The sequence below is a fragment of the Oncorhynchus masou genome, chromosome 7 (genome assembly GCF_036934945.1).
Source record: "Oncorhynchus masou masou isolate Uvic2021 chromosome 7, UVic_Omas_1.1, whole genome shotgun sequence".
NCBI classification, from domain to species: Eukaryota; Metazoa; Chordata; class Actinopteri; order Salmoniformes; family Salmonidae; genus Oncorhynchus; species Oncorhynchus masou.
The window spans coordinates 17,214,645-17,229,644 of NC_088218.1; the positions used below are offsets into that span (position 1 = coordinate 17,214,645).

The 15,000-nt window shown below is 52.3% G+C and overlaps 1 protein-coding gene across 1 annotated transcript in view; it reads left to right on the forward strand.

Annotated features, from left to right (window-relative positions):
* LOC135543397 (serine/threonine-protein phosphatase 2A regulatory subunit B'' subunit alpha-like) overlaps positions 1-15,000 on the forward strand; it is a 58,809-nt gene that overhangs the window by 32,030 nt on the left and 11,779 nt on the right. The window contains 2 exon segments of the mRNA XM_064970609.1: positions 1-1,221; positions 1,322-2,055. The exon segment at positions 1-1,221 is cut by the window's left edge and continues 2,317 nt beyond it. Of these exon segments, the coding sequence (XP_064826681.1) occupies positions 1-1,221; positions 1,322-2,055 (1,955 nt within the window).

Here is a 15,000-nt window from a genome sequence, read left to right on the forward strand (position 1 = left end):
TTGTTCAGAACCCTCCCTTACCCAAGAGCAGGGATATACTGCCACCCTCGTCACTCGCTCCAGACTCTTCTCTCTCTTTGTCCACTACGCCTGAGACAGCAGGGAGACATGAGGTTCAGACCAACGGGCTGCAGCACACACACACTCTGTCACACACACACACTCTGTCACACACACACACTCTGTCACACACACACACTCTGTCACACACATACACTCCCTCACCGCACACACACACTCTGTCACACACACACTCTCCCTCACCGCACACACACACTCTGTCACACACACACTCTCCCTCACCGCACACACACACGTTGTCCATTTCTACCCCTCCATCCCAGGCACACACACCTTCATCGCAAACGCACACTCCGTCAGAGTGCACACACACTCCGTCCATCTCCCCCATGGAGGCTCTCTTCATTGAGGAGGATGCAGACCTGGGAAGGGGGCTGAACAGGGCTTCCAGACACACACACTCACACACACCGACCAGAAGTCTCACACACACTCACAGTCGGAACGGGACAGCTTTTAGTCCACACACACCCCCCAGCTCCGCGCACACACATCTCAGCCCCAATCTGTCACACGTACACGTTACACACACACTCCAGTCTGCTGGTGAAGACCTCACCTGCCCCCCAACCTCCGAACACACCCCTCCTGTCACTCATAGAGACGATGACATCGACAGGCTTCTGATGGACTTGGAGTGTCTGTCGCAGAGCATGGGTCGGGAGAGAGACCGAGTCAGAGAGGGAGAGAGAGAGGCGGAGCCCCCTCTCCCCGTTAAGACCAGACAGAGGGGGACAGGACAGGGGAACACCTCCACACAAACACAACCCTCTCTCCAGACACAAACCCAAATCAACCCCCAGGCTCAAAGGCCTGTTCCTGTTAGCCACCTAACCGCTAACGCCCAGGCCACTAGGTCGACCCCCAGCTTGCCTGCTCCTCTCCCCCAGGCAGAGGGCAGCGTGGTGGGGCTGGGAGATGAGGAGGACAGGGCCCTGCTGCTGAGGATCCTGGAGAGCATTGAGAGCTTTGCCCAGGAACTGGTGGACTCTGGGGGTAGTCCTGGGAACACTGGGAAGACTGGGGCTCAGAGCAAAGAGAAGGAGGTGATGAGACTCCTACAGGACACTCTGGCTACTGCAGCCAAGACTGACACTCTGACGCAGGCCAAACTACCTGGATCTCCACCCGCTGGGCAAGGTGACTGTCCGTGTCCATCTATTCCTATTTACGGTATTGTGTATATGTTGCAAGGTTCTTCTTTCTATGTATGTGAACTGAACTGTGTCTTTACCTACAGATGGACCTGTATCCACGCCTGCACCCAGACCTACATCTGGTGCTGTATCCACGCCTGCACCCAGACCTACATCTGGTGCTGTATCCACGCCTGCACCCAGACCTACATCTGGTGCTGTATCCACGCCTGCACCCAGACCTACATCTGGTGCTGTTCCTACAGCTCTACCTGTCTCTTCAGCTCCCACACCTGTCCCTGTCCACACAACCCTAGCAGAATCTGTCGCTACAGACCATGCTATACCTTCTGCCCTACCCACACCTGTTCCACCCCCTACAGTCGTACCCACACCTGTTCCACCCCCTACAGTCGTACCCACACCTGTTCCACCCCCTACAGTCGTACCCACACCTGTTCCACCCCCTACAGTCGTACCCACACCTGTTCCACCCCCTACAGTCGTACCCACACCTGTTCCACCCCCTACAGTCATACCCACACCTGTTCCACCCCCTACAGTCATACCCACACCTTCAGAAGCAGCCGCTAGACGTGAACATCCTCCTGTAGCTAACCTGACAGCGGTACTTACCACCACGGCCACCCCTCCACCGGCTGTAACACCTGTCCTCTCCCCTGTCCCGCCCCCTACACACACACCTGGAGAGGCACCTGTTGCAACCATCGCTGCTCCTCCTGTTGCCGTGAGACACCCGATTGCCCCTAGCGATGTGGTTGCCCTGAGAGACATCGGCTCGACGCTGCTCATCCAGCAGACGCCCGAGGTGATCAGAGTGAGTACCCCTGACTGATGTGTGTGTGTGTGTGTGTGTGTGTGTGTGTGTGTGTGTGTGTGTGTGTGTGTGTGTGTGTGTGTGTGTGTGTGTGTGTGTGTGTGTGTGTGTGTGTGTGTGTGTGTGTCAGGCTGTCAGACTTCTATTAGTCAGGTCTACCTGCCTCTTCCTCTAATACTATTGCTGCTGAAGGAGACTACCTTCTATGTGTTCTAGTTGAGAGATGTATTGTTGGTTGGATATGTGTATATGTGTTAGCTGAGAGAGACAGAAATAGATTAAGGGAGAGGGAGGCAGAGAGAGAGAGTGAGGCAGAGAGAGAGGGACAGAGAGAGCGTAAGAGACAGAAGGAGGCATGCAGAGAGTTAGAGAGGCAGAGACAGTGAGGGAGGCAGAGACATGGTGGGAGGCAGAGACAGGGAGGGAGGCAGAGACAGGGAGGGAGGCAAAGACAGACAGGGAGGGAGGCAGAGACAGGGTGGGAGGCAGAGACAGGGAGGGAGGCAGAGACAGTGAGGGAGGCAGAGACAGGGAGGGAGGCAGAGACAGGGTGGGAGGCAGAGACAGGGAGGGAGGCAGAGACAGACAGGGAGGGAGGCAGAGACAGGGAGGGAGGCAGAGACAGGGTGGGAGGCAGAGACAGGGAGGGAGGCAGAGACAGGGAGGGAGGCAGTGACAGAGAGGGAGGCAGAGAGAGAGAGAGGGAGGCAGAGACAGAGAGGGAGGCAGAGAGAGAGAGAGGGAGGCAGAGACAGGGAGGGAGGCAGAGACAGGGAGGGAGGCAGAGACAGTGAGGGAGGCAGAGACAGTGAGGGAGGCAGAGACAGGGAGGGAGGCAGAGACAGAGAGGGAGGCAGAGAGAGAGACAGGGAGGCAGAGAGAGAGAGAGAGGGAGGCAGAGAGAGAGAGAGGGAGGCAGAGAGAGAGAGAGGGAGGCAGAGAGACAGAGACAGAGGCAGAGAGAGAGAGGGAGGCAGAGAGAGAGAGAGGGAGGCAGAGAGAGAGAGAGGGAGGCAGAGAGAGGAGGACAGAGGAGACAAAGTGGTGGCCAGCTCTCTCCTCTCCTCTGGAATGTTTGGGGTAGTTTAGGGCTTTGTGCTGTCACAGGAGACAGAGAGGGAGGCAGAGAGAGAGAGAGGGAGGCAGAGAGACAGAGACAGAGGCAGAGAGAGGAGGACAGAGGAGACAAAGTGGTGGCCAGCTCTCTCCTCTCCTCTGGAATGTTTGGGGTAGTTTAGGGCTTTGTGCTGTCACAGGAGACAGAGAGGGAGGCAGAGAGAGAGAGGGAGGCAGCGAGAGGAGGACAGAGGAGACAAAGTGGTGGCCAGCTCTCTCCTCTCCTCTGGAATGTTTGGGGTAGTTTAGGGCTTTGTGCTGTCACAGGAGACAGAGAGGGAGGCAGAGAGAGAGAGAGGGAGGCAGAGAGAGGAGGACAGAGGAGACAAAGTGGTGGCCAGCTCTCTCCTCTCCTCTGGAATGCTTGGGGTAGTTTAGGGCTTTGTGCTGTCACAGGAGACAGAGAGGGAGGCAGAGAGAGAGAGAGAGAGGGAGGCAGAGAGAGAGAGGGAGGCAGAGAGAGGAGGAAAGGAAGATGTGGAGACAAAGTGGTGGCCAGCTCTCTCCTCTCCTCTGGAATGTTTGGGGTAGTTTAGGGCTTTGTGCTGTCACAGGAGACAGAGAGGGAGGCAGAGAGAGAGAGAGGGAGGCAGAGAGAGGAGGACAGAGGAGACAAAGTGGTGGCCAGCTCTCTCCTCTCCTCTGGAATGTTTGGGGTAGTTTAGGGCTTTGTGCTGTCACAGGAGACAGAGAGAGGAGGACAGAGGAGACAAAGTGGTGGCCAGCTCTCTCCTCTCCTCTGGAATGTTTGGGGTAGTTTAGGGCTTTGTGCTGTCACAGGAGACAGAGAGGGAGGCAGAGAGAGAGAGAGGGAGGCAGAGAGAGGAGGACAGAGGAGACAAAGTGGTGGCCAGCTCTCTCCTCTCCTCTGGAATGCTTGGGGTAGTTTAGGGCTTTGTGCTGTCACAGGAGACAGAGAGGGAGGCAGAGAGAGAGAGAGAGAGGGAGGCAGAGAGAGAGAGGGAGGCAGAGAGAGGAGGACAGAGGAGACAAAGTGGTGGCCAGCTCTCTCCTCTCCTCTGGAATGTTTGGGGTAGTTTAGGGCTTTGTGCTGTCACAGGAGACAGAGAGAGGAGGACAGAGGAGACAAAGTGGTGGCCAGCTCTCTCCTCTCCTCTGGAATGTTTGGGGTAGTTTAGGGCTTTGTGCTGTCACAGGAGACAGAGCATTATTGCTGTGTTTGTGTGTGTGCGTGTGTGTGTCAGTATGTTAAAGTGGGAGGTACTTTAGGTTCCTGGGTGTTCCGTCAGTGCTGGGTGCCATGGTAACGTCATAAATACAGTGCCTTCAGAAAGTGTTCACACCCCTTGACTTATTCCACATGTTGTTGTGTTACAGCCTGAATTTGAAATGCATGAAATATCGTTTTTGCTCACCCATCTACGCACAATACCACATAATGACAAAGTGAAAACATGTTTTAGACATTTTTGCATATTTATTGTAAATTGAATACAGAAATATCTTGTTTACATAAGTATCCACACCAATACATGTTAGAAGCACCTTTGGCAGTGATTATAGCTGTGAGTCTTTCTTCGTAAGTCACTAAGAGCTTTATACACCTGGATTGTACAATATTTGAACATTATTATTTTTTAAATTCTTCAAGCTCTGTCAAGTTGGTTGTTAATCATTGCTAGACAGCCATTTTCACATCTTGCCATAGATTTTCAAGCCGATTTTAAGTCAAAGCTGTAACTAGGCCAATATTGTCTTGGTAAACAACTCTAGTGTAGATAAGTGTTTTAGGTTAATGTCCTGTTGAAAGGTGAATTTGTCAACAGTGTCTGTTGGAAAGCAGACTGAACCAGGTTTTCCTCGAGGATATTATACTCTATTCCGTTTCTTTTTAATTTGATTTATCCTAATAATAACAAGCAAACCCATAATATGATGCACTCACCAACATTCTTGAAAATATAAAGAGTGATACTCAGTGATGTGTTGTTTTGGATTTACCCCAAACATAACTTTATGTCCTGATGACAAATCGTTCATTTCTTTGCCACATTTCTGTACAGTTTTACTTTAGTTCAGGCTTCCTTCTTTTCACTCCTTCTTTTCCCTCTGTCATTTAGCTTCGTATTGTGGAGTAACTACAATGTTGTTGATCCATCCTCAGTTTTCTCCTATCACAGCCATTAAACCCGGTAACTGTTTTCAAGTCACCATTGACCTCATGGTAAAATCCCTGAGTGGTTTCCATCCTCTACAGCATCTGAATGACTTTCATGTTTAATTCATTTGTAAAAATGTCTGAAAACATAACTCTGTTTTGACATTATGGGGTTTAGTGTGTGTTTATGTTATGTATATTATGTGTTTAGACCAGTGACACAACATCTCAATTTAATCCATTTTAAATTCAGGCTGTAACACAACAACATGTGGAGAAAGTCAAGGGTTGTGAACACTTTCTGAAGGCCCTGTATGTGGCCTACATACATGGAGTAGGGTTACACCGCATGGTCAATCAACAGACAGGAGAGGTAGACGGAAAGAGAGATGGAGGGATGACAAGGAGAGAGAGAGAGAGAGAGAGAGAGAGAGAGATGAATGTAGATGAAGTGGTACACTCACAGTCTCTCCTCTCTGATTGGTTGAAGTGTTATTTTGGGACCAGTCTCTGTTGTTGTAGCAGAACGGGTGTGTGTGTGTGTGTGCGTGTGTGTGTGTGTGTGTGAGTGAGGGGCTGATTTGAGCACAGCAGGAGAGGGTGGGGGCTGTTGGCATTGGGAATGTTAATGGTGTTGTTACCAAGCGCACGCACACACACACACACACACACACACACACACACACACACACACACACTAGGCTGACAGATAGAGGTGTGATGGGGACCTAAATCTGTCTACTACGGCATCTTGCTAACAGACTCACTGTCGCCACAGTGTAAACGGACCTGTGTGTGTGTGTGTGTGTGTGTGTGTGTGTGTGTGTGTGTGTGTGTGTGTGTGTGTGTGTGTGTGTGTGTGTGTGTGTGTGTGTGTGTGTGTGTGTGTGTGTGTGTGTGTGTGTGTGTGTGTGTGTGTGTGTGTGTGTGCATGTGTTTGTGTGAGTGTCTGTCGCCAAAGGGTAGGCTGACCCATTGCTACTGTTAGGTCACAGCTGAGTTTAGGAATAGCTATGTGTGTGTGTGTGTGTGTGTGTGTGTGTGTGTGTGTGTGTGTGTGTGTGTGTGTGTGTGTGTGTGTGTGTGTGTGGGACTTTCTGACACCCGATGCCTCTTTGGCACTCTGCGAATTATGCAAATACACCCCAGTGCCAACCCCGCCCCATGTCCTAATTAAACATTACCCTGTCAGTCATACTGAAGTGCGACACAGGGGTCCAAAGGCAGTGTGTTTGTGTGTGTGTGTGTGTGTTGTGTGTGTGTGTGTGTGTGTGTGTGTGTGTGTGTGTGTGTGTGTGTGTGTGTGTTGTGTGTTGTGTGTGTGTGTGTGTGTGTGTGTGTGTGTGTGTGTGTGTGTGTGTGTGTGTGTGTCTGGTGACAGAGTAATATAGGCCTTTCTGCACCTGTCAGAGTGTTCCCATTAATCACCATGGAGACCAGGAGGCAAGGCCAGATGAATCCAAGGCCAGGCAAGCCAGTCGAATGCAGAGCAGAGAGCAAGACAAGACTAGCAGAACAGACAGCAGAGAACAGACTCGTCATTTGGAGCCCAGAACAGAAATGAGGGGTAGCCAACCGTCCTCCTACCCTTCTACAGTGACTGCATTTCAAATGGCACCCTATTCCATTGACTAGGGCCCTAGGCACTAGGGTGCCATTCGGGACGAAGCCAGGCACAAGATAATAGAGCTGAAGGAAAACATGTGAGAAAGAGAAGAGGTCGACAAGATGAAGGGGTTGTTGGGGGTTGTTGTCTTGGGGCCGTTACTTAATGACATCAGCTCCCGAATGCTTCCACAGGAAATGAGGTCACAGCAGGAAGCCCAGCCAAGCGGTGAAAGAAGCCCCCTCCCTCACTTTCCCACTACTTCCCTCTCTAACACAAAAATACACACAGACACACCTTGGACTCATGGAGTCAGTGTTGCTGTGTGTAAGGAGTTTCCAACACTGACAATAGCCTCCAAGGTTAGCCACCCACCCACACACACACACACACACACACACACACACACACACACACACACACACACACACACACACACACACACACACACACACACACACACACGAAGCCTCCAGTCCCATGGTGACATCATACACCACTCCCAGTGCAGGCTGGGATATTGCCCAAACAATATTTCCCAGAACCACACACATAGAAAGAGAGAGAGAATAGAGAACAACATCTGAAGAACTACACTTGATGACATCACATTCCTCTACACACACACACACACACACACACACACACACACATGCACACACACACACATGCACACACACACAGAGGTAAGGATTAACATGTAACAGTCTCTCCGGTCACCTTAGTAACCATTGTCTGTTTACACAACTTCCTACATTTGTAATAAGTGTGTGTGTGTGTCTGTGTGTCCTGCAGCTCTCTGCTGTCATCTAGTTTTACTCTGCTGTTAACACACAGAGTTAAACAGGAGACATTCACCAGGGCCAACTTCATCCCCCTCCTGCTTCATCTAGGAGCTCTGCCTCCATCTGTTGGAGGAGAGGGGTACTTCAGTACAAGAGGTCTGCTGGAGGACAGGGGTACTGCAGTACCAGAGGTCTGCTGGAGGACAGGGGTACTGCAGTACCAGAGGTCTGCTGGAGGACAGGGGTACTGCAGTACAAGAGGTCTGCTGGAGGACAGGTGTACTGCAGTACAAGAGGTCTGCTGGAGGAGAGGGGTACTGCAGTACAAGAGGTCTGCTGGGGGAGAGGGGTACTGCAGTACAAGAGGTCTGCTGGAGGACAGGTGTACTGCAGTACAAGAGGTCTGCTGGAGGAGAGGGGTACTGCAGTACAAGAGGTCTGCTGGGGGAGAGGGGTACTGCTACAGCCCTACAGGTGTACAGGGGAGGGTAAAGAAGGAGAGAAGAGATGGAGGAGCAGGTGTTTATCTGGATCTGAGTGGGTCTAGGAGAGAGAGAACATATATGTTACAGTGCAATCTGGCAGGTTTCTGAAATAGTTAGGAAATAGTCTGTGTTATGTGTTAACTACTGGGTCTGGGCAGCTTCTAACTCAGACACATAGTGCCCTCTTTTCTGCGGATGTGCGCGCACGTGTGTGTGTGTGTGTGTGTGTGTGTGTGTGTGTGTGTGTGTGTGTGTGTGTGTGTGTGTGTGTGTGTGTGTGTGTGTGTGTGTGTGTGTTGGGAGAGGAAGTGAGTCTGGGAATAGAGCAGAGATGTGAAATGGGTTTCCTCGTTGTTGGCACGGTTGCCCTAAGAACATTCCGACCGATGAATCCAATCCAAGCCAAGGGTCGTTACCACAGAGATGGCATTTATGCATGCCTATTTTCAAGTATGTGTGTGTGTGTGTGTGTGTGTGTGTGAAGTCTGCCTAGTTGCTGCAGCAGAAATAAGCCTATAGAGTTAAGCCAACCCCTTGTACCATTTGACAACAATAAAGGACATCACAGTAACACTGGCAGTTCATTTTATGGCACTTTCATAAATGTGTTGTGAAAACAAGTATCCAACTGTTGTTGATTTGAGTGTTCAAGCCAGTCCAACTTAATTATAACACTCTTCTTACACCACACGTCAATAACGAAGTACTTCCAGCTAATGCACTAGCTATCGCTAGTGGATAAGGGAAGGTAGCATGTGTTGAAGGTTTGTTGACCTTTCTCTGAAATATTGAAGAATAACAACTTGTTAGTAATTGTTTACTTAAAAGTGAAGAGATTAGGGGAGGAGAGAAGAGAGGAGGAGAGGGGAGGGAAGGAGAGAGGAGGGGGCGGAAAGCGATAAGAAGAGGGTAGAGGAAAAGGGAGGGCAGGAGAGGGGAGGAGAGAAGAGAGGAGGAGAGTGGCGGCGAGAAGAGAGGAGGAGAGGGGAGGGGAGAAGAGAGGAAGAGAGGGGAGGGGAGAAGAGAGGAGGAGAGGGGAGGAGATGGGAGGGGAGAAGAGAGGAGGAGAGGTGAGGGGAGGAGAGGGGAGGCGAGAAGAGAGGAGGAGAGGGGAGGCGAGAAGAGAGGAGGAGAGGGGAGAAGAGAGGAGGAGAGGGGAGGAGAGAAAAGAGGAGGAGAGGTGAGGGGAGAAGAGAGGAGGAGAGGGGAGGCGAGAAGAGAGGAGGAGAAGGGAGAAGAGAGGAGGAGAGGGGAGGAGAGAAGAGAAGAGGAGAGGGGAGGGGAGAAGAGAGGAGGAGAGGTGAGGGGAGGAGAGGGGAGAAGAGAGGAGGAGAGGGGAGGAGAGAAGAGAGGGGGAGAGGGGAGGCAAGAAGAGAGGAGGAGAGGGGAGAAGAGAGGAGGAGAGGGGAGGAGAGAAGAGAGGAGGAGAGGGGAGGGGAGAAGAGAGGAGGAGAGGGGAGAAGAGAGGAGGAGAGGGGAGAAGAGAGGAGGAGAGGGGAGGAGAGAAGAGAGGAGGGGCAGAAAGCGATAAGAGGAGGGTAGAGGAAAAGGGAGGGCAGGAGAGGGGAGGGGAGAAGAGAGGAGGAGAGCGGAGGCGAGAAGAGAGGAGGAGAGGGGAGGGGAGAAGAGAGGAGGAGAGGGGAGGGGAGAAGAGAGGAGGAGAGGGGAGAAGAGAGGAGGAGAGGTGAGGAGAGAAGAGAGGAGGGGAGGGGAGGCGAGAAGAGAGGAGGAGAGGGGAGAAGAGAGGAGGAGAGGGGAGGAGAGAAGAGAGGAGAGGGGAGGCGAGAAGAGAGGAGGAGAGGGGAGAAGAGAGGAGGAGAGGTGAGGGGAGAAGAGAGGAGGAGAGGTGAGGGGAGAAGAGAGGAGGAGAGGGGAGGGGAGAAGAGAGGAGGAGAGGGGAGAAGAGAGGAGGAGAGGGGAGGGGAGGAGAGAAGAGAGGAGGAGAGGGGAGGCGAGAACAGAGGAGGGGAGGGGAGAAGAGAGGAGGAGAGGCGAGGGGGGAAGAGAGGAGGAGAGGGGAGGGGAGAAGAGAGAAGGAGAGGCGAGGGGAGAAGAGAGGAGGGGCGGAAAGCGATAAGAGGAGGGTAGAGGAAAAGGGAGGGCAGGAGAGGGGAGGAGAGAAGAGAGGAGGAGAGCGGAGGCGAGAAGAGAGGAGGAGAGGGGAGGCGAGAAGAGAGGAGGAGAGGGGAGAAGAGAGGAGGGAGGGGAGGGGGAGAGAAGACAGGAGGAGAGGGGAGGCGAGAAGAGAGGAGGAGAGGGGGAGAAGAGAGGAGGAGAGGGGAGGAGAGAAGAGAGGAGGGAGGGGGAGGCGAGAAGAGAGGAGGGGAGGGGGAGAAGAGAGGAGGAGAGGGAGGGGGAGAAGAGAGGAGGAGAGGGGGGGAGAAGAGAGGAGGAGAGGTGCGGGGGAGGGAGAAGGGGAGAGGGAGGAGAGGGGAGGGGAGAAGAGAGGAGGAGAGGGCGGGGAGAAGAGAGGGGAGGAGAGGGGAGGGGAGAAGAGAGGAGGGAGAGGGGGAGGCGAGAAGAGAGGAGGAGAGGGGAGAAGAGAGGAGGAGAGGGGAGGAGAGAAGACAGGAGGAGAGGGGAGGCGAGAAGAGAGGAGGAGAGGGGAGAAGAGAGGAGGAGAGGGGAGGAGAGAAGAGAGGAGGAGGGGGAGGCGAGAAGAGAGGAGGGGAGGGGAGAAGAGAGGAGGAGAGGGGAGGGGAGAAGAGAGGAGGAGAGGGGAGAAGAGAGGAGGAGAGGGGAGGGGAGAAGAGAGGAGGAGAGGGGAGGGGAGAAGAGAGGAGCGGCGGAAAGCGATAAGAGGAGGGTAGAGGAAAAGGGAGGGCAGGAGAGGGGAGGAGAGAGGAGGAGAGGGGAGAAGAGAGGAGGAGAGGGGATGAGAGAAGAGAGGAGGAGAGGGGAGGCAAGAAGAGAGGAGGAGAGGGGAGAAGAGAGGAGGAGAGGGGAGGAGAGAAGAGAGGAGGAGAGGGGAGGGGAGAACAGAGGAGGGGAGGGGAGTAGAGAGGAGGAGAGGGGAGGAAAGAAGAGAGGAGGAGAGGGGAGGCGAGAACAGAGGAGGGGGGGGAGAAGAGAGGAGGAGAGAGGGGGAGAGAGAGGCGAGGGGGGGAGAAGAGAGGAGGGGAGGTGAGAAGAGAGGAGGAGGAGGGAGAAGAGGGGAGGGAGAGGAGGGAGAAGAGAGGAGGAGGGTGAGGGAGAAGAGAGGAGGAGAGGGAAGGGAGAAGAGAGGGGGAGGGGAGGAGAGAAGAGAGGGAGGAGAGGGGAGAAGAGAGGAGTAGGGGAGGGGAGGGAGAGGGAAAAGAGGAGAGAGAGGGAGGAGAGGAGGAGAGAAGAGAGGAGGAGAGGGGAGAAGAGAGGAGGAGAGGGGAGGGGAGAAGAGACCAGGAGAGGGGAGGAGAGAAGTGAGGAGGAGAGGGGAGAGAGGAGGGGGCGGAAAGCGATAAGAGAAGGGTAGAGGAAAAGGGAGGGCAGGAGAGGGGAGGACAAGGCCTAGGGTCAGTCTAGCGGACCGGTTTAAGTCGCTACCTCTGGTTCACAAATACCACTGCAGCATGGACTCCAATCCACTGCTATTACAGCGCTCTCTTTTCTCCTCTTTTCTCTCTAATTCTGTACTGCCCCACTCCTTTACAAAAAGACAAAGGAAAAGAAGAAGAGGTTAGGGGAGGAGAGAAGGAGGTTAGCGGAAGAGAGACGGGAAGAGAGGAGAAGCCTGTCAGTTGGTCAGCGAGGAAAAGAGCACGCAGCTGGGTCAATGACATCTGTTCAGGGTCCGCTTACACACACACACACACACACACACACACACACACACACACGCACGCACACACACACACACACACACACACACACACACACACACACACACACACACACACACACACACACACACACTCATCTGCGCTTATCGCTGAGATTTATGACTCACCAAGTGCAGGGGTGCTTTAGGAACAACCAACCCACATTTTAGCTGTCACAAATAGCAGATAGCTTTTAGCATGATTCCACTGCCAGCACCGTTTAGCTACATAAAAACGCTATGCTGATGGTGGACCGAGCTACTAATAATAGCACTGAGCAGTTGCAACAGAAAACCACAACAAAGTCGTGTGAGCCACAGAACCATTGAGACAATGTGCATTTTAAATCATGCAGGCAAAGAGAGAGACTTACTGTGCTATTTACAAGTATTAGAACTTCTCCAGCTCTTGGAGGTGGCAGTGTGTGTGTGTGTGTGTGTGTGTGTGTGTGTGTGTGTGTGTGTGTGTGTGTGTGTGTGTGTGTGTGTGTGTGTGTGTGTGTGTGTGTGTGTGTGTGTGTGTGTGTGTGTGTGTGTGTGTGTGTGTGCGTGCGTGGGTGACTCCCTCACTGAGGGTTTGTGTCGTACACACACACACACACACACACACACACACACACACACACACACACACACACACACGGTGGGATTATTCACTTCATGTCGAGCGTGTCTGATGTTCCTGTCGTAACTCTCTCCCCTCCTGTCAGCTGTAGCACTGTTCAGTTCTACTACCAACTGGTACGTGTCAACAATCATCTCCTCCAACTTCCTGCAGCGTTTAGTTCCAGCCCTGCCCTAACATACCTGATTCTGTTAGTAAGGGGTTCATCAGGACATTGATAAGCTGAATCAGGTGTGTTAGAGCAGGGCTGTAACAAAGCCCTGCACGCCCTGTAGCTCTGTAGTAAGAGGATTGGTCACCCCTGTTATAGATTGTGAGACTCTCCCCGTGCAGCCTTCTGGTCTACCTGTAACTCCGCTGCACCTGGCGTGGCCAGTAGCCACAGAGGTTTTACCATTTGGTTAGTAGACTGGGCACTGGTTGACAGGCTCAACATACAGTCGCACTGTAGACCAGCATTGAGGATTCCTGGTAATACACAGCCACGGCCACTAGATGGGGCTGAGCGATCCTCCAGTCCAGACTTCACGCAGAACATCCAGAATACTGTTGAGGCTAACTTTAGCCAGTGATGCTAGGGGATGGGGGCAGGGGAGTGGGGAACACACAGATATGCAACACGACCAAACCAAACCCCCCGCCCTACCCTTTAGCTCAGGACAGCCGGTGTGTGTGTGTGTGTGTGTGTGTGTGTGTGTGTGTGTGTGTCGCAGCCAGACCTCGGCCTGTCTCATATTTCCCAGAGTTGGTCTCTCAGTTTGATTCTCAGAGCGACAGGCTACAGAAGGACTATACCGTAGAACCAGAGAACCACAGGGGAGACAGGAACTTTTATACCCCAGAGAGAAGCACACTGTTGGGCCACGTATAGCCACCGGCTGGCCCGCCGCTATGCTTTTACAAGATACGCTAGGAGCTAACACACGGATAATATCAGCGCACACGCACGGATAAGCTACAGACTCAACCCTGAGAGAGAGAGAGAAAATATAGGTGTGTCTGAGTGGGGGTCGACAGTATTTGTCAATATTAGAGAGTGTTTCTGTGGAAGTGAAGCAACAGGAAGTTTGATTGAGAAAAGAGTGTGAGTTTGAGTGTGTGTGTGTGTGTGAGGCTAGCAGACATGGAGTGAGAACCAGCTAGCTGCAGGTGGACTCAGAACCGACCTGGAACACTGTCCAGTTGGATCTTCCTTCGTTTCTCTGTGGACTCATTTTCTTCTCTTGGGGGACTCTTTTCTTTTCCGATATATTCTGTTACTCTTTTTGTTCTTGTCTCCTTCAATCTGTTCTCCTGGATACGTGAAAGGAAGCATCCCTCGTTCCGTTGGACAGAATGGAGAGAATCAAATACTTTGGAGAAAATAAATAGAAAGCTGGAATCCATTGCATGGAGAGAGTGAACAACTGAAAAGAAGAGAGAATTATAGAGCTGTGGTCTGTAGATAGACTGTAGACTCCATGGAACTGTTGGTTGTCTAGTAGTCCTGTCTGTAATTCTACACCAGGGCCGGTCTGGGGTTCATCTGGCTCTCAGGGGGTTTTGCTGCACCCTCCACAATCACCAGCTGGGAATTTGAATCAGCTTTGAACTTGAACCGCTACCTAAGAAACGGATGCAATATAGTAACCATCGTCACCTTCATCTTCTCCTATCAACGTCACCTTCATCCTCTCATTGTCATCTTCATCCTTTCCTATCATCATCTTCATCCTCTCCTATCATCATCTTCATCCTCTCCTATCATCATCTTCATCCTCTCCTATCATCACCTTCATCCTCTCCTATCATCGTCATCTTCATCCTCTCCTATCAACGTCACCTTCATTCTCTCATCGTCATCTTCATCCTCTCCTATCATCGTCATCTTCATCCTCTCCTCTCCTATCGTCATCTTCGTCCTCACCTATCAACGTCATGTTTATCAAGGAGTCTAAAGAGACACTGCGGGGGACCCTGATTTAAGATGTGAGCTAGCCTTCCTCTCCCGGGGCTGTGACTTCGTACTGCCCTCGCGCTTCAAGAAGAGAATCAAGACGTTCCAGCAACTGCAGGCGCAGGTTGGTAGTACTGGACTGGACTGGACTAGACTGATGCATTACACACACACACACACACACACACACACACACACACACACACACACACACACACACACACACACACACACACACACACACACACACACACACACACACACACACACACACACACACACACACACACACAGGTGTTAAACAGACACACACAAACACTCCCTTTTTCTCACACCAATAACACAAATAAATGCTGGGGAAGACAAGCTATTCTGAGGCAGATACCAGCGTGTTATTTTTAGTCCTGGGGGGCAGGAATAGAGTGACAGAATGGATGAGTGCCGAGAGGAGACGGGGTGAGGGGCGGGGAGGGGGCT